This window comes from Argiope bruennichi, chromosome 1 (genome assembly GCF_947563725.1).
Source record: "Argiope bruennichi chromosome 1, qqArgBrue1.1, whole genome shotgun sequence".
In the NCBI taxonomy this organism is placed as follows: Eukaryota; Metazoa; Arthropoda; class Arachnida; order Araneae; family Araneidae; genus Argiope; species Argiope bruennichi.
Window position 1 is genome coordinate 107,411,051 of NC_079151.1, and position 20,605 is coordinate 107,431,655.

At 27.3% G+C, this 20,605-nt stretch overlaps 1 protein-coding gene across 3 annotated transcripts; it reads left to right on the forward strand.

The window, feature by feature from the left end:
• The first annotated feature begins 16 nt into the window (after nt 1-16).
• Nucleotides 17-19,268, forward strand: LOC129970350 (germ cell nuclear acidic protein-like). 3 transcript variants are annotated; one of them, XM_056084451.1, is made up of 11 exons: nt 17-405; nt 2,421-2,473; nt 3,192-3,237; nt 6,920-6,975; nt 7,325-7,370; nt 9,161-9,240; nt 10,337-10,509; nt 11,348-11,483; nt 13,292-13,388; nt 13,824-13,931; nt 18,976-19,268. In XM_056084451.1, exons 1-11 carry the CDS (start codon nt 398-400, stop codon nt 19,058-19,060), a joined length of 888 nt encoding a protein of 295 aa, XP_055940426.1. In that variant the 5' UTR covers nt 17-397; the 3' UTR covers nt 19,061-19,268. The 3 variants fall into 3 exon arrangements, with proteins under 3 accessions (XP_055940426.1, XP_055940427.1, XP_055940428.1); XM_056084452.1 differs by lacking the exon at nt 6,920-6,975; XM_056084453.1 differs by lacking the exon at nt 13,824-13,931 and having other exon boundaries at nt 18,976-19,052.
• Nucleotides 19,269-20,605: the final 1,337 nt, after the last annotated feature.

Sequence of the window (20,605 nt, forward strand, 5' to 3'; positions counted from 1 at the left end):
ATTTCCATTTGAAAGTCCAAGCTCAAATTGACTTCCTTTATTCATAGAAAAAGCTGAATAATGCATCCCTCTCAATGATAATTTATTTTTATTGTTTAGTTTTTAAAAATGATTAATAAAATACATCAATAATATTGGGAGTCAATGACAATGAAAATAATATTTTATATAGCTGAAAAAAAGTGATAACAAAAAAGTTAAAGACACGCAGTCTGAAAAAAATAAAAGATGACTATGTAAAAATAGATGTTGAAATCAAAAGAAATAAAAATCATAAAGTTACTTATTTATAAGGGAAATTATCTTCTTAGTGGGTACATTCCATTTTTCAAATTGGCAATTTTGAAGGAATTGAGGGAACTTTGAAGTTGTAAACCCATAAACAATTTCGTTTAAAATGGATAAGTAAGTTTGAATTTCGTGTGTAACTCATGCTATTTGGCAAAATCAAACGTAATTTTAAGCTTATAAATGATCGCAGGAGATTCAAAGCTATAAATCAAATAACAGCCATCGTTAAATTCTACAACAGTTGATATTTTATATATTGTTTTATTTCGATATAATTATTTTTAATTTTTTTTACTGTAAGTAAAAAATACAAACATGAATATATATATATATCAATACATGTTTATTTAATGTGTGATTTTATTTTTGCTAATGCATTGATTACTTCAGAAAAATTGCAATTTTTTGCAATTTCTTTTTCAATGCTTAATGTAGCAAGTGCATTTAAGCATTCTGAATGCATACTTGACCGAAGATTTTTTAGAAAAATTCTTTACTAATTTTAATTTGCTGAAAGAGTGTTCAGAACTTGCTATAGTTACTAGCAACGTTAAGAAAAGTTTTAATACATTTAGAAAAAAACTCATTAAAATTATTATTTAGTATGTATTGCAACATGTCTTGTACGTTAGTTACATCTCTTTCATTCAAAATCAAATACGATAGAAAACAAATTTCCTGTATTTAGTTTCTATCTATATCTTTGTTATAAAATTTTACGAAACTTTTGGAACATTTCTCTAAAGTTTTTATATCAGTGATTAATCTGAAATCAGAAATAATATTTGGTATATTTTTAAATCTATCTTCTATTTGTACTATAACAATATCAATTACAGTATTAAAAAATTAACATCTAAATTCCTCTACTGTTTTTTTTTTTTTTTTTTTAAACTTTGACTTTTGCTAGTTCGGAATATAATCTTTTCTTTTTTTTAATTCATTTTGCAGGAAAATGTTCTGAAATATTGAGATTTCGTGCTATTACTTTTGCTTCGTCTAAAAATGTGTTACATTTTCTTCTTAAATTTTGGATTTCAGGTTTAATTTTATTGACTAAATTGAAAGTCAAGTCAAGAAAAAATGTTTTTGCTTGAAATAGTTTATTGATAGAGTTAATTTTGGAAAATATTGCAAAGCATACTATTAAACATAAAATAAATGACATTTCTTGCATTGCATCCAATAAACTTTTAGCTTCAGATGCCGCTGTATTATTGTTAATTACATCAATAAATTATTCTAAGGCATTACAAGTTTGTTCAAACTGTGTATACACTGCTATAACTAAATCTATTTTGGCTTCCCAATATATACTGTATACTTCGTATATTTCCAAATTCGTCGACTGGTCCATAAACTTCTTCCTTAATTCTTTTCATTCCGCTTGTGGCCGGTGAAGCAGTAATGCAATTTGCATTGCTAGGAGTTAATCATTCATTTTACTTTTTGTTTGAACAACTTAATATAAGTAAGCATACACAGATGCACACATAAAAATACATTAAATGTAGAAAAAAAGTAAATAGCTGATGATTTACAAGTCTATTTGAACACAACCTCAGCCTTCACTTCTGGCCGCTGCTTGCACCTAGAAGTCAACCGCTCTGTCTTAACATGTCTGAAGGGGATTTCCTTATTCATAAATGAACTTTTCCCCCCTTTTTATATGTATCATGCGATCATTGCATAATAACGGCGTCAGGCAGCCACATGGAAACAGACTTGTATACTTTCAGAACATGTAAATGCTATTATTGTTCAGGACACTACTTGAATTCTTAATCATGGAGCCTCCCCCCCCCCCAGATGGCCGGCCCTGGAGCTATTTCAAATATATCTCTGATTTTAAATGTGTCTGTGTAATTTGGAAGAAGGAGCAAAATTTAAATTTTTCAGATATTAAATACTGAACTCCGGTATTTAATTGTTAAACGATTAAACAAAATACAAAGTTTTAAATAGATTATAATCGTGTACTGTGAGTAGAAACAAAATGTCCATCTTGTTTGTTGGTATCAAAATGAGCATATATTTCTATATCTTATTATTCATTTATTTACTTTTGTGTATTGCATTTAATTTTTTTGATAAATTATAGTTTAATTTTCTGAACTTTTTTCGGACAGTACTCAGCATTCTGAATTAGAAGCTTCTGATTTAGATAAGGAATTTATGCAATGTAAGTACACAAATAAAGTTATATAATCTGAATCTATATTTGTTTTTATTAATAAATTAATACTTCATTTTATCAAACAAATTCAGCATTTAGAAGTGAAATGTGAAATTAAGAAGCCTTCGCTCATTAATATTTATGTAATTAATAATTTATTTTAAATTCTTAATTTTTTTACTTCTCCAAATTTAATTTATATTTAATGTTTTTTAAATTATTGATTTGGGTGAAATGCAAGCACTTAAATTTTATTTATAAGTCTTGTTTTGACTATTATAATGCAATATTATTTTATTAATGTAAGCCTTAATTGACAAGCTTCAATGTTGATGCTACTTGAGCTATACTAACAAGAAATTCATTTCACTATTTGAATATTGACTGCAAAATTGATAAATTTTTTTTTTTTTTTTTTTTTTTTTATTTTTTTTTTTTTTTTTTTTTTTGTCTGAAGTGAAACTGCAATGAAATAATTTTTGGAGTGAAATAACTTTTCTGTTTTATATAATTACAGAAGAATTTTAAAATGAAAATTTAGAAGTCTTTGTTCCTGCATCTTATGAAAAATCATTATTTTCCCTTAAGATTAACATAATAAAAATTGAACAAATTATGATAAAATGATGTAAAATTAATAAAATAAAATTTATTGAGTGATTTTGTTTTACATAAACTTAATATCTAAGAGACATCCTTGAATAATAATTTTTTTTATGTCTAGTTTTAATAAAGACCAAAGAAAATTTATCAAGATTGAGTCAGGCAAGGTAAATTAATTTTTCAGTTTTTTTAGAATAACATTTAATATTTAACTGTTATTTCTATTAAAAAAATCTTTTTATTTGTTATGAATTATCATATTTGTTGATTATGTATTGTAGACATAATGATTATCTGTTTGCATATACATATATAGGAGAGAAACATGAAATATAATGCTGGAGTTATGTTCCATCTTTTCATGCCCATTTATAATGCTGTAATCCACCATTTCTTTAATTATTCTTAAAATGAATATTTAATTATTATTTGGATATATATATATATATATACAAGTAATATACAGTATACACATATATTTTGATAATCAGAAAGTATTGTAATATTTTCTGATATTTATATTACTAATTCAGGGTGGTTCATAAAGAAGTATACTGTTTCAATGCATTGTAAATCAAGAAAAATGCAAGATATTGTGTTTTACATGTAACAGAATTGCATAAGATTATTTTAAGTTTTGTTAAAGACAGTCACAGATGCTCTATGTGTGACCCCTTAGTCACACAAGAGCTAGTAAACCATTTCCACCCAAATGCATCTGAATCAAGTCCAACGATAGTGGCTGCGATACTCTGTTTAACCTCTTCTAGATTAACAGGAAGATGAGGGATAGTTCATTTTATCAAACAAATTCAGCATTTAGAAGTCAAATGTGGAATTTTTTTATGTACCCCCACGGGAAGAAATAGTAAGGTGTTTTGTCAAAACTTCTGAGTGGCCATTAGGTAAGCGGCATATTGTAGTCTGCGGCTCGTCCAATCTGAAACATTCATGTAGATAATTTCGCACATAGGCCATCAAGTGTGGTGATGCATCATCCAGTTGATGGTTGATAACACAGTTGCAAGATGATATTGAAAGCTTCATAGAGTTAACATATTTAAAAAAAAAAAAAAAATGACTTTCGTGACAGTTTGCTTATAAAAAAAGCAAACTGTCACGAAAGAGTTTGTACACTTTCTTTCTGTACACAACATGGAATACATTTTCCTTAGGGAAATCTTGCATATGTTGCCCTGTGAATTTGAGATTCTCTGTTATGTCAAAGTGAACATTGTGCTTGTGTACTTTCCCATTGACATGAAATATTCATTATGTCAAATGTTCATCAGCAAAAACTAAACGATTGGGGAAATCGTCATTTTCAAAATGAAGTTGCATATCAGTACAAAATTCAAAGTACTTTTGTTTGTCAAAGTTATTGAGATTATGCAAGCTCTGTACTTTATATGGAATCATTTTCAGCTTTCTCAAAATTCTCCAGACATAAGAAATCTGCACTTCACAACTCATCCTCTGTGTTCATTTTCCTGGACTTCATTGATTGGTGGTGCAAATTCTGTTGGTGACTTCTTGTGATGCAGTCAGTCATTCAGTACTTTTGTACAACCATTCTGTAGTCTTAAATTTTTCATGCCATTGATGAATAGATTTTCTAGTTAGAGTTTCTTTTCTGAATAAAGATTGAAAATGCTGTTGTGCAATAGTTGTAGATTTCGTTTTACTAAATTGAAGAACACAAAAAAAACCTTTCTCCATTCCGAGATGCTACCATTTCGACTGACTTGTTCCATGGCATGCACGCTATTTGTTCCGTTTTCGTACATTGTACTTTACGAACCAGAAGTATATTAAAACTCGATGTTTTATGTACTCATAAAATTGATGAAACTTCTCTTCTTCCACATTAATACAAACGTTTTTTACAGTTCAAATATATACTCTCTTTGTTTAACTTCCCAAATTTTCACTCAGAAATATATATTTATGGCGTAAATCATGCTTATTAATATCATCAAAGTAAGAAACTCTACTCAAAAGCCATTCTCAAAATACCATAACATTATTCCATTTTTATTACAGTTGCCATTCGGAACTTACAAAATATTAAAAAAATACAGATAATAATCAAGTAGAGCATCAACGTGGCACTATTGCCTATATCTCATCTGTAAGGAGCAAAACAAAAAATTTAAGAGTATATGTACCTTTCAATTTGTCGAGGTAGTGCGTTTCTTTGATTGTTGCTATTTTACAGCATCTCGAAAGTGTATACTTCTTTATGAATCACCTTGTATTTTAACACTAGAACGTTCAGGATTTCGATTACCCTTAAACGTCCGCCAGTGTCGTTTCAACACTGATATATAAAATAATTGTAATAACTAAATAATTGCAGGACTACTGTTCATTAAAGTTTAGTTTTAAGATTTAATATTATTTCATGTAATTATCATATATTATGACCCTTTATATCATAAAAACTATAACAAAACAAATTGCTTAATTTTGTAAAATGAAATAAAACAATAATATTCATAAATATTGGTATAATAAGTAAAATCATAATTTTTGTGTGAATGCAAGTTTTTTAATCATTATTTATCATCTTCATGCATAGTGTTTTGTACTTACCTCATTTGCAATGGATACAGTGACATTCAATTTTTCCTGTACATTTTCCGCACACCATTTTCATGCAAGTGACACACATTTTTTTTAGTTACATTTCTATTATACTCTTTAATTTCACACTTTTTGCATATTAGTGAATTTGCAATTCATTTAAATTCAGTATTTATTGTTAGAATATTAATTTTATCTGCACTTTCTTCAGATTCTTTACAGTCACTTTGATGTAATCTTATGTCTTCATTGGAATTTAAATTAGAACAAGACAGCTCCCCATAATTCAATTCATCCTCGGAAAGCTCTTGCAACAAATTAGCAATTTCATCAGGGCTTAGACCTTTTCTATGAGCCCTCATTTCTGGGTGTCTGCTCTGCACATGGTTCGAAAAATGAATAGAAATTTTTTTTATAAGCAGTTAAGCAAATGCTATATAAGGAAACACTTAGACACAACAATTTTAGTATAATTGATTCATTTCTGCCCAATAACACTGCATTCAAGGTCAAACAAATGTGTGATAGTACTTTGATAAGTTTGTTTTACTTAGTGAACTATCATTTTTTGAACAACAGCTATTTATAATGATAAATTGCCTTGGTGTCGAAACTACACCTGCAGACGTTCTAGATGTATCTAGTTGTAAAATCTCTCCTAATTAATCAAGAACCATAAAATTTTTTCTGCATAATCACCATGGAAAATGATTATAAGTCACGGAAAATTTTCTAATTCCCTGCAAAAATGCAGAAAGGAGAACAAACTAAACAGGTTCTGGTGTCCAATCGACACTGACACTGTATTCTAGTGTTAGTATAAAAGCTCATTGGAAAACCAAAATACTTGTACACAATATCTTGCAATTGATATTACAAGTTAGATATCTCCTCTGTCTCAATATATAAACATCTATTAAAATTCATTAATTATTCAAAAATCTAATGAAACATTGTTATTTCTTTCTGAGTACATTGAACATTTTGATATATCTAGAAAACAAACTATTATAGTATAACTAAACCATTGTATAATTAAAACAAATAACAAGAAATAAAATGTAGTTCTTGTCATATAAAGAAAATAGGACAACAAGTTTCAATAAATAATTATCATATATGAGAGAATATTTAACAACAGCATTATGTTTTGTATTCAAATTCTTACGATTCTTTCATTTTATCACTTAATCACAATGTTTAACATTTTGCTTCATAGTCTTTTTATACCTTCAAATATCTTACATAAAAGCTTTCTTCCAGTGATAATGAAGATGATGAATGTGAAGATGAAGAATCAGATTCAGTGTTTTTGAACTGTTAAGTATTGTTTTGAACATTGATTTATTCACAATTAATAAGTTTTTTAGATTTTTACATGATATGTTTATTTTATCACATTTAATTAATCTAATTTCACTTCTGCCATCTTTCTTATATTCAATTAATTTGGCATAAATCAATATTTGTAAAGCAGTTTATTATTATAAATAAAGATATTAATTAAAATAATTTTTGGTAATTTTTTTTTATTAGAACAATTTTTCTTCTATTGCAACTTTATTTCGAAAAAGAAAAAGAAGAAAAAAAATCTCGCATTTAAAAACATTACATTCATGTATCTTTATAAATAATTTGTTCATCTAATTATTTTTCATTTCATTTTAGTTATAATGGAAATGAAAAAAGGATTGCCTATCGAATTTGAAAATGAGTGAGTTGTTTTTGAAAATTTTTTACGATGTGATATGAAATTATTTGATTAATAAATGCACATAAAAACATTTATTTTGCTAATTAATTCTAAAATTTCTATAGTGAATTGTAGATATATTTTTATCAATATTATATAAAATTATGAGGAATAATTTATCAGTTGGTATATATGAACAAAAGTCTGTTTCCAAAAATACAATGGGCAAAAGAAAAATATTATAACCATCTTATGTCATAACAGCATACACACAGTGTGACAAAACAAGCAAAATTTTGAATGGATAGAAAAGCTAAGTGAAAGAGACCAACAGATATTGAAGTGGCTGGTGTTGCTTAAAAAGAAAACATTGGCAGCCAAAGTAAGCTGAATCAATATCTGAATTCTTCAGTGTCAATAAATTTATAAACAGAATATTTATGGCTGAACAGAAATTCTTAAGTTACTCGTCACAGATGTTAATGCCTACTGTCATCTATAGTGGGGCCATAACTACAAAACCTGATTGATTGATAAATGGAAGGCAGTTATTTAGTCAGATAAATCATCTTTTACAGTTTCCCCTATAACAGGACAAGTACACATTTGGAGGACACCTGCACAAACATATGATTGTGATTGTCTCCTTCCAACTGCTAGGCATGAAAGTGATTCTGTCATATGGACTTATATATTGTAGTTTTCTATCTAAATTGTATCCCTGAATGGAATTATCATTGGGAAGAAGTATAAAGACGTTTTGGCTGAACAGATCCATCCTATGGTGCAAACTTTATTTCCTACAGGAGATGGATTTTTGGGGGGCTGATAATGCAATAGGACTTATTCAATCATGAAGTTTAACATCTATCTTAGAGAGCATGGTCCCCCAACTTTAATATCATCAAAGCTTTATGGTTTTTTTGGAGCATTCAATCCAGAATTGAATCCTTCACTGGCATCTCTGCTGGAATTTTTACAATATTCCTTTAAATACTATTCAGAACTTATATGATTCAATTCCTAGGCTAATTCAAAATGTATTATATGCCAAAGATGGCCTTACGTTTTATTAATAGTCTTGTATTTATTTGCGGGGTTTCTATTATCTTGATAACCCTAGTAGGTTCTGACTACATTCTCATGCTCTCTTTATTTCTTGCTTTCTGCCTTCCTGCATATTTCTCTATGCTGCATTTGCTATGGTTTAAACAAAGAATTTTTGACAAAGGCTAAAATTTGGATGAGTTTTGAAGTATGAAAAATAAAAATAGTGAAAGTATATTTTACGTTTTTATGCAATACTAATAAAAAAAAGTTTGAGATTTCCTTCACTTTGGCATTTGCCATGTTGATCACTTCTGGTTTTTTTAAAATTCTCTTCCAAGTCTTGCAGATTCCTATTTTGAAAATTCTATCAAACTATACGTCGAAGTTGTGTACATTTTACAACTTAGTATACGAGAAAGTGAAAGGCTAAGAAAAATATCCCTTCTGCCTGATTTAGGAGGGAAGATACTTTCTTAAATCTATTTGCTACACAATACAAAGCTGCATTATCTATATTGAAAATCTTTTATTATCATCATACCTGCATATAGAATGTGTTTAATTTATCAATACAAAAAATTTTAATAAGAAAAACATGTAAACATATTATAAAACGCTAAAAAATACAATTTTTTTATAACTACTAAACATGGACTTTTTTTTTTTTTTTTTTTTTTTTTTTTTTGCAAATCTGCAATTTTATATATTTGGATGTAAAATTATTTTTGTCATTTATTGATTTTTTTTTAATTTGATTTTAGAAACACTTCAAGATCTATTTTATTTGCTAAAAATAGAACTCCTTTGAGAAAACAAGCATCAGAAAGTGCTGCAGTTGATGGTAAATACTAAAATTTGTAAACAACATTGAAAGAGTTTTATTTGATTTGTTAGACATTATTATTTCTTTATTCAATGCCAAGTGTTTTTTTTCTCTCTCGCTCTCTTGAAAATCTTTATAAACTTTGTCAATTTAAATTATCTAGAAATTTTTGTCCCCTCTTCCACAAAAACATACATATATACACACATTTTTTTTAGTCTTTTAAAATATTTTCTATTCAAATATTAATAATTAGGCTACCTGAAAAAAATATTTTAATAGACCAAATATTTAGTTTGACATTAAACCCATACATGTAGATAAATTAGTAATATCAGCTAGTATATTTGCATATGCTATTACTATATAAATGATTTTTTTAAAATTTTAATTAATATGCAGATAATGTATAAAAAAATTAACAAAACTTGTTTAGTAATTTTTTTTCTGAGAAGAACAGCAACAAAAATTTCCTTTAAAGATTATTGATGATGATAGTAAGTTGTCATATTTCATCAGAAAAATGATAATAAAAGATGTCTAATTGAATATTACTGATTCCATGTTCAAAAATATAATTTTAAAAATTTGAGAAATCATTAAAAAAATTATGTAATCAAAGATTGTTGTTGATAGAAGAAAAGTTGATAATATAGTATATGTAAATTTTATTGTTTGTTGATAAAAATGAGATGTGATAAAAGACAACTTAATATTTGATATGCCAAATATGCACTCAAAGTTATATTGCATTACGATTTATTTATATTTATTCATATTAATTGAAAAACTAGATAAAAATTAAAAGTATTTTAAAATTGAAGAAATTAATCAAATCTTGTATTTTCTAAAAACTGTTAATACAAACTATAATCCTTTCTTTTCCTAGAATTATCATCCCTTTATTCCTTTCCTATATTCCCTTTTTATGTAATATTTGTGCTACAAATTGTTATATAAAATTAGAAGATTCAAGGTAAATTTGTATGATTGTATCATAGATATGTTGAAAGTTTAAATATATTCAGTCAAAATCATATTAAATGATAATAGATTCTAAAATTGAAGTGGTTCTAATTTTAGGACATGTTTATAATAATCCCTTTTTTCTTAGAAAATGAAGAAAGACTTTACCATGTACAAGAAGAAAAGTCTAAATCTCTGTCTGATATATCCATAAATCTTGATGAAATGGAATCTGAAGCTCAAAAAAATTTTAAAAGAAATCGTGATGTCTTCACTCAAAAATTATATCATTTTTTTAACAGAAAAATTTTCAATAACAGAGTATGTATATTATAAAGATACCATATCCTTATTGTGAGATTGATCTGTTTTTACATATAATATTTTTTTCCAACCTCTATTTTTGCTTTTGGAAGAAAGTGAAGCAAGAAATTTATGTTGATTTTAATTATAGTTTTAATGCTGTTTTTTCTTGTTTGAATTTTTATACATGTAGTATATGACAAACATCTAATTCCCTGAAATACTTGAACATTTTCCAAACACTTTGTCTTTTGCTTTCTTGAAAATACAGATGCCATTCTCTTTGATGTTTGTTCTCTTTAATAAAAAAGGGGTTTATAAACATTTTGAGAACCATTTATTTTTTAAAAATGATTTGTCATGTACTTTGACATATAGCTACAATTCAAGATTTAATATTAATTTTAATTGTATTATCAAAGCTTTGTATTAGAATTTAGATAAATGTTTTGCAGTTTGTTAAATGCATTATTATTTGTTCACCTGTGATTTCATTTTCTTGGATATAAAAGCATATTGTTAACAATAGTTCCAATGCAAATATGTTCATATAATGTTTAAAATCTGTGCTTTCTGTCATGCTTTAGACTATTTTGTGAATATATTATAATAATATTAAATAAAATGATCTTCCTTTGCTTAGTATTCATCAACGTTTGAATGAAATGATTTTAACAATAACAAATCTTAATATTTATTATATTTATCTCATATGTAACTGTATAGACATATATGTACAGGAATATTTTGTTGGAAATTTTAAAATGATAGTTTATTTTCCATATTAAAATCAGTTAAATAATTTTTTTGTTTCTCATAATATATTCAAGACTTTTTTTTTTTTTTTCTATTTTAGTTACCAAAAGATATGTCCGTTACCTGGAGTGATTATTTGCGAACTACAGCAGGATATACTCGTTGCTCAAGAGATAAATTGACTAATACATATTCCTGTAAAATTGAGTTAGCATCCAAAGTATTAACATCCTTTGGTAAACATTTTTAAATGTATTATTAGATTTTATTTTATTTTTTCCAGGAAGCAACTTTACTTCGGTGTATTTTGTTTTTTGTATTAAATGAAACATGCATCAGTTATATATATATATATTTCTTATAGAATTTTTTAAAAAAATTGACATTTAACTTTTGAGTTTTAACTTTTTTAATAAGGCTCATGGCTGTTTAAAAAAAAAAAAAATCAAATTACTAATATTTTTCACAGTGTATTAAGAATTCACAATAATGTTCTTATAATTTTTTGTAGTGTATGCATGCCATTGGCAAACATTCACTATGAAAAATCCTATTAATATGAAATGTTAGCATACAATTAATACACAAATAAATGCCTAGTTTTTTTTTTTTTTTTTTTTTTTTTTTACTGTGATAAACTTATAGCAATTTGATATTAGGAAAGTAGTTGATTTTTTTATAATAATTAAATTGTTTAATTATTTGTAACTAACTACCTTTGTTTCCCAATTTGTTTGCCAAGATTATTGAGTTTTTAGACATAAATAATTCATGAAAAACATTTCATCTTATTATTTGATACATATTTTTTCATTTCTATTGTATCTTCTTTCACCTGAGTAAATGTATTTTTTGATGACACAATAAACTATCTCCATAATATTTCTAGTAATATTTTACAGTTCCATTAATTAACTCCAGAAAGCAAAGAATCAATACAGCTATAAAAATCTTAAGTGAAGAAGTCTAAAATCCATATGATAATAATTTTATATTTGACTTTTGTCATTTGACAGAATGTAATGAGCAATTTTTGTGCCATATATTTTGTGCATTATAATACATATAGAAATTAATTTTTTTTCTTTCCATCTGATAAACTGCACAGATACTAAACAAAATTCTTATTCTTTAACTTTCAACAATGGAATAAAAATTTAGAAAAAATTCACCAATTATTAAACTGATATTAAAATTTTTTTGACAAAATAAAATTTATTTTTGTACAATAATAATATTTTTGGAAGTTATCACAGAAAAATCCTAAAATTCGGCTTTTTAATCAATTGAAATTTGGAGGGAAAAAAATCACTCCTAGGCCCTTATTTCTGCCCTTCAAAATATGTGTGTACAAAATTTGGTAGCTGTATATTAAACAGTTTGACCTGTAGAGCATCAACACATTCATCTTTATTATTAGAGACTAGAAAAGGTTAAAAAAATTATATTTGATTTATTTAGTTTAGAAAACTTGCAACTGATATAAATTGGTGAAATAAGTTCAAATTATCAGTGAGAAATTCATATTAATCTCAGATTTTAGAAATTTATTTGAGTTGAACAAATTGATCTTCAATAGAAAGATCATTTCTTAAAAATTTTATAAATGTCTTCTATTGTTTAAATGTAGTAACAAATCTTAATACATCATAAGATGTAAGTGACTATACTTGTTTTTTGTACATTCTGTTATCAAATTGTGAGAACCAACAAAAGTCATTTTCAATGAATTATCAAATTATTTCAAGCATATAGTTATTTTGCGCAAAAGTAATTTTGCAATTGAATTTTTAAAAAAAATGCCACCTGTATGTTGAGAGAACACCTATTTAAAATGTAATTAAAAGAAACACATTGATGATTGAAAGTTGTTGTATATAATGGCATATCAATTGGAGTCCTAAGCCAAATTATTGCTTCTGTATGAATGAAATTTGTCCGTACTCATAATTTTTTCCTCTGCCTTTTTGCCAATGAATTAATGAAAAACTTTTTGTGCAAAATTTCCCTTTGAATTTTCATTCAATTATTGCAATTTATACAGATCGTTTACGAGACACTTTGCTACATGAAATGTGCCATGCTGCAGTTTGGGTGGTGAACCAACAGAAAAGCAACCATGGTCCTTTATGGCAAATGTGGTTCGTATCATCCTTATTTTTTTTTTTTTTTTTTTCTCTCTTGACAATTAAACTAGCTAAACTGTTAATAGTGGAAAGTTATTATTTTTTTCTATTCAGCATGCGACAGCAATGGAAAAATTGTAATGTTATTAAAAACTTAAGATGAATTAAAATCTTATTTACAAATATACATTTTATTGTAGTTTTAATTGCATTTTATTGTTTTGTTCTTTATGATTCCATAATTGTTTTTTTTCATCAATTAATAAATCTGATATGCAAACATTTTTTATGATAGTTAAAATACTATCTTAAGTTTAAATTATTTAATTTAAAAATTCGTTTCTCTTTGAAATCAAAATAATATTATGTTTATATCTTCTTAATTCAATTGTTAATATAAAAATTCCATCAATTTTTTTCAATAAAATATGCATTTTTTAATATTTGTAGGGCTGACAGATGTAATCTCATACTGCCTAATGTTCAGGTTCCAACAAGATGTCATAACTATGAAATAGAATATAAATTTACATACAGATGTAAAAATTGTCCTTGGAAGTGAGTTTAATCAAATAATTATATTTATTCACACTATATTGTTTTGATTGCAAACTTCAGCTTATTCCAAGAATAATTAGTATTTCTTTATTGCAGTTATCAGTTTATTATCTCTTTAGCAAGTGATAAGCTACAGTCTGTGTATTTTCTGTAGGCGTTCAAGGTCATATTTTCTACCTGGTTATTGGTTCCTGGTATCAGACAATCAATAACGAGGTAGGAAATATGACCTTGAACCGCTTGCAGAAAATACAGACTATAATAGTATGGAAAACATTATTCTTTAACACTTAATCATTAAACAGCTAGAAATATTAATTTAAATATATTTTGTCAGAATTTAGTTTAAAATTCCACTTATCAATATTTTATTTAATAAAATCATAGTTAGAATTTGTTTCACTGCACCTTTTCTACATTGCTGTCCTGTGTAGAAATGTTTATTCTATCACTTATTACTAATTTTGTCATTCTACGTTTTGAAACATTTCTAATTCTCAATTGTTTTATTGTTTGGTTCTTGTAGCTATTAAATTATTTCAGATTCAATTGGTATTTGTAATGAGCTTTTAAAAATAAATTGTAATCATCAATAACAATCTTAGTTTAAATTTCACTTTTATAAAGGCTTCTAATACAATTCATATATTAACTGTAAATGATATCTGCATAACTTACAAGTTATGGTATTGAGGACAGTAATGCATCTAGTGAGCTAAAATAGTAATATTACATTCATTTAAATATTTTTTGCCTTTTTCCTTGAGAAATTGTCTGGTAAATACAGTCTCATCTCTGTGAGTGGAAGGTTCTAGATTCAAAACCCGCCTACACCACTATCGAAGTGGTTCTGATGAATGTTAAATCTGATTTAAGTGCCGAATTTTATCCTTATAATGTAGGGGTAAGTTTGGAGATGGATGACAGTTCCAGTATCATTCTCAGTAAATGAACACAGTTCAAAATTATGAGGCTTTCCCAAAACAGTCCTTGAATTGCTTTATACAAGATGTTAAAATAACTAAATTGTCTATCTTTCCATTCTAGACTACAAACAATGTTCACTGGTTTTAGTGAAGTTTACTTGCATGCATTATTATGTAGAAAATCCCTATGCTTTAAAATAAGCTTTATTTCATCAAATAAATTTCTTTATTGGGTTTTTTTTCACCTTGACATAGATTGTATGTAATACATTTTGAATGGCCTATGGAGTTTCAATCAATTTTTTAATCATTAATTCCTTTCATGCTATATTGTTGCAATAATTCTCTACAATAAAAAAATAATAGCAAAGCATAGCTTTTTTTATCTTTTCATATTCAAATAATAGAGAAAGTATCATAACTATAAAAAAAAAATTGAACTTGAGATTTTCATGAATTTTTACGTTTTAGATTTGCCTGAATTCCAAAAACATATGTTTGGCATTATGTCTGTCTGTGACAAAGACAACTCAAAAATGCTTTGAGATAGATGGATTGCAGTTATGTTTTTTAACACTAAATTTGTAAATTTCTATCAAATTTTGAGTAAAATCCAATCAGAGAAGGTCTGTCTAGCTATTTGAATACAATTTAACAAGATCATTACAAAACAAAAAGAGCTAGATAGATAAAATTCAATACACAGTTTTAGCATCTATAGTTTAAACACTTATCATATTCAACAAGGGGCTGCCTGTTTTCAGTTTGTACTTTCAGAAGGATGGAAACATAACTCAGAATTATGCGAAGACTTAAATTTGTGATTACAGTTGTAGTTTAGTTCAATCAGTTTTGAAAAATACGCTTAAGAAACAAATTTGACTTTTGGATATTATTTATGCATGACAGCAATTAATTGCAAAAGGATATCACAATAAATCCAGTAAAAAAAATGCCATCAAAAACATAACTTGTAAAAGAAACCAAGTCTCGCAACTCAGTTCTTCTATCGTAAAAAGTTGTGAGATCCATGAAATACCAAGTCGGTCTATTTATTCAGTCCCTACTTAAGGGTCCTTCTGTCTTAAGTTATTACGTAATTAGCTAACCTAACAACATCTTATAGTGACCACATTAATATAAAAAATCTTTTATGGTTTAAATAAATAGATTGACTTGGCCATCGCATGAAAACACAATGTATCTTTACATTAAATTAGATTACATTAACATATTATATTAAATTAGATTGTTTAGTGCGATTGCCAAGTCAATCTATTTATTTAAACCATAAAAGATTTTTAATATTGATATGGTCACCATAAGATGTTGTTAGGTTAGCTAATTACGTAATAACTTAAGACAGAAGGACCCTTAAGTAGGGACTGAATAAATAGACCGACTTGGTATTACATGGATCTCACAACTTTTTACGATAGAAGAACTGAGTTGCGAGACTTTCTTTTACAAGTTATGTTTCTTTTACAAGTTATGTTTTTGATGGCATCTCATTTCTTTTTGTAGATAGTCCTTTTCTTATTTTTGTATGTAGTCTTCCCCTTTTTCTTTTCCGGTACTACTTCTTGAGATTCAGCCACAGTTTTTCTCAAAGCCCAGTCTTTGCCTCTATGGGTTTTTCTCGTAAGCTTTGATGTTACAATTTTTGACAAGTCTGGACGGTAAATGCTTCTTAGTCTGTTGTATTCACAAATTGAGGATTCTTGCGCTTTAATACTGCAAAGTCGACATTTATTAGATGTAAGCCGTCCAGACTTGTAACTCTCGGAAGTGCCACGTAAGCTTGACCGGATGTGAACGCTGTAGAACCAATATCCATCAGTGCATTATTTAGACTCAGACTGTGACTTTTGCGTATAGCTATAGCATAGGCTATACATATGGGAAACGGTTCGCGATGAACATAAGCTCTATTAATAATTTCAGATTTAGTTTTGACCGGACTAAGCTCGTAAACATGTTCTTTATTAAATGTTGTTTATTAAGAAATGTTTCTTAATTATTTTTTGTATTTTCCTGATCAACCTTTACTCTTTGCACTATACCGATAGAATCATTAACTAAACCAAGACTCACGTCAATATTTCGCCTTAACATGACTGTTGCTCCTATTTTTATAATTATGTTCTCTTCCAGGCCTGCAGTCATAGAAGCATTGTCTTCATATTTTTTTATGCATTCACGAGCTCTTTTTGTTAGGTATCTGGGGAAATTTATGCTATCTACAGCTGTAAGTTTTATTTTGGGATGTGGAAGAGATTTAAGCATTGCAGTATTTAATTGTTGACACATGTTTTTTGTAGATAATAAGCAAACGATATCATCAGGAAGTTTCGAGAGGTGTTCAATTATTTCAATTAATCTGTTTTCATTTGAATTGGATTTGAGAGTTATTAATCTAGTCGAGAGTAAGTCGCGGTCTTTTTGTGTAGTCACACCTAATCTTATTCTATTTAGCATTTCAACAGAGTCAAAATCATTGAGCTGTCGCATGTTAATTGTAAGTTCATCGTATATGAACAGTTCAGTCCACAGATTCGGTACACTGAGGGAACCTAATAACTTGTTAGTTTCAGCAGTTGAGAGTTTTTCAAAAGGTGACTTTTCTCTTACCGGCGGACGCTGTAAGAGATCTCCGTAAACTACAAGATGTTTTTTTCCAAACTACCCATTCTAATCGTCTCTTGTGTCGAATATTTCAGATAAGCGTAAGTAAATATATGTTAAACATTGGATACCATCGACACTTCGTCTATTATAATCAACACTACTTCTTTCAAATCTGATTTCATAAGGAGCACTTCATCAGAAAGTTGTTTGTACTTCGGTATTTGCTTGTGTTCTACAGGCAGTTGCAATAGTCTATGTATAGTCAATCTATTCTATGTATAGTCAGCTATTCCTGTTGGAGTACTAACTGCCAATTTTTTTTTGTTTAAATAAGTCTTAACCCAAATTTTCAGAGTTTTTATTAAAAAGCTCTTTCTAGTGCCACCAGTTCCACTCATAAAACAGCGTAAAACGTCAGCGTTATTATCGGTTGTGTCCATTTTATTTGTGATCATATCGAAGACTCTTTTTTGATCGGCATTGTTTTGCGATCATACTTTGAAGCTCAGTTTGCTCTTCTTCTACCAGATTGATTCTCTGAAAGTCACCCATTGCGTTTGCAGCTTCCACAGCTTCAAATTGAATTATTTCAAATTAGATATTGTTAGAAACCTGTAATTTTGAGATTTAATTAATTTTTCCCAGCGAGAATAGTGTCATCATATGAAAGACCGTTTTACAGTAATCTGTATTGGATGCTGCCGGATGCCGAGCCAGTGATACGAGAGCTTGGTGACAAACTTGGCGACCATTTGGCGACTTGGCGACGAATTTGGCGACAAAATGGATAATGCTCGAAACTTCGAAAAATTTATCGATCCGTCCATTATTACATGGATATTTTAGTTTTTCCTTGATTTATACACTAAACACTAATTTTATTCTAAATTTGAAGCTTCTATGTCTGCTAGAAGTGCCTTAGAGTTTTGATGATCTGTCAGTCAGTCAGTCAGTCAGTCAGTCAGTGACAAAATTCACAAACTTTGACTAGTTATAATTCTTAAACTACTGGTTCAAATTTAATGAAATTTGAAATATACCGTGTTTATATAATGCCTGCTTGGTTACTGAAAATTCAGGCTTCTAGTTTTATCCACAACGAAGTTATAAGGGGTTGAAAATGGCCTGAACTGCTTCGAGAAAAGGATAGTACGGCCGTGCTGCTTGTTTTTGCTCGACTTGGCGGGGGCACTGCCGTGCCCCCAGATACTAAATTCACACTAAAAGTTAATATTTTGTAATTATTGTACACCAATGTCATATAAGGTGTCCTCTGGCATGACAACTTTATTAGAGAACATGTGAAAAAGTTTTGAGAAAACCGCTCCTGTTAGGTTTTAGCTCTAACAAAACTTTTTCAAAATGCTGTATAATTAATGATGTCTTATAAATGTTTTTCTGTGCACGTGACATGTGTATATATAAAGATGATGAATTATACTGTTTTCTTAATACACATTGTTTTGTAAGAACTGTTCTTTCTTTTTCAGAATTGGAAGGCATTCAAAATGTTCAAGATTCTTAGAATTAAAATGTCCAAAATGCTATGGTTCTATTTATTGCGTGAAGTCATGAAATTTAAAGATGAAATTATGATAAATTGCTGAACAAACAGTGAAGTTTTTGCTGACATATTTTTACTATGTGTAGAAATTAATATTTTTTAAATATCATTTAGCATTTTTTTTTTTTTAACCATGGATGTTCTTACTATGTTTTAATTTTTTTAATCTGAGTTGCACAATATTATATATATTCATTTCTTGAAACTCCAAATAAATTATTTTACATAATCATGTATTTATTTCTGGATTATATTCTGTAAATATATCCTAATTATTAAAATAGTACTGTAAATGTTGAATTTTAAAAATTCCTTTTGGCTTTAAATAAAATTATTTTAATAAATAAATTCTTTTTATTTTATTAATTCAGAAAACTGTCTAATATTTGTTTTTCAATTTATTTCACAGAATCGGAATTTGAAAGTAAGCATCTTGTATATAGAAGAAAATGTGAATAATATTTCAACATATTAAAAAGCATTTACATAAAGACAAAAATTATTGTACATTTTTTTATCATAATTTTCATTCTTATGAAATTTTTATACATACCATTAGAATGGATATAAAAAAATATCCATAGAGATATTTATTATTAAACATTTTAATTACTGAAGTAAAATGATCCAAATAAAAATTATAATTATATACAGTTCCTATTATTTTTTTAAAGGATTAAACTCGATTTAGAGTTTTTTAAAATAGATATTTTTAACCAAGTTAATTTTTTTAAACATATGGATTACATTAATATAAGTATATATGCATAGTTATTGATTTTGAGATTAGGAATAATAATTCTATAATAAATTTTTTAAGAAAGATAACTATTTATAATAACACAAGTTAGATAATGTAGATTTTTTATTTTCGTAAAAGAAAAAAATGTAAATATTTTGCATAAAAAACATTATAAAGCCAGTACAAAGTTAAAATAAGTTGTAATATAAATTCTGGCCCAAAAAATGTTAGTCAGAATATTGTTTCCAGAAATTATATAGTATTTTAGTTATTCAATTAATGTCACTAGGATACCCGTTTTACAAAATTTTTCCCTAAAGAATTGTGCTAAAGTGATAACATTTTTATTCTGTGTCATAATCTAAGACTGCCTGACATAAAACTCTTTGAATGGCAGAATTGTGCGTTTCAGAGTGAGTTTTTCTTTGAAATTTATTTAAAGATTAAGCAAGATTTTGTCATTTTTCCTACATTTTCAAAATTGCCAAAAATATTATTGCACAAAATAAATTTTCATGTCTTTTTAGAATTTAAAAATTGTCATTTTAATGATATCAATTTTGTTGCAATATATATATTTCAAAATTTTCTAAAATAGATTTCATTATTGCAGTGAAGTCCATATAATTTTCTTTGCTTCATCAAATATTTAATATGAAAGCAAAGGAAAGTTCTGCTTATTATCTGTACTGTTTATATAATGGACCTGAAAGTGAAATGACATTACTGCAAAAAAACATGTGGACTTAATTTAATTTAATATCACTGTAATGTCATGGAAAATAACTTTATTAAAAAAAATATATATAAATAA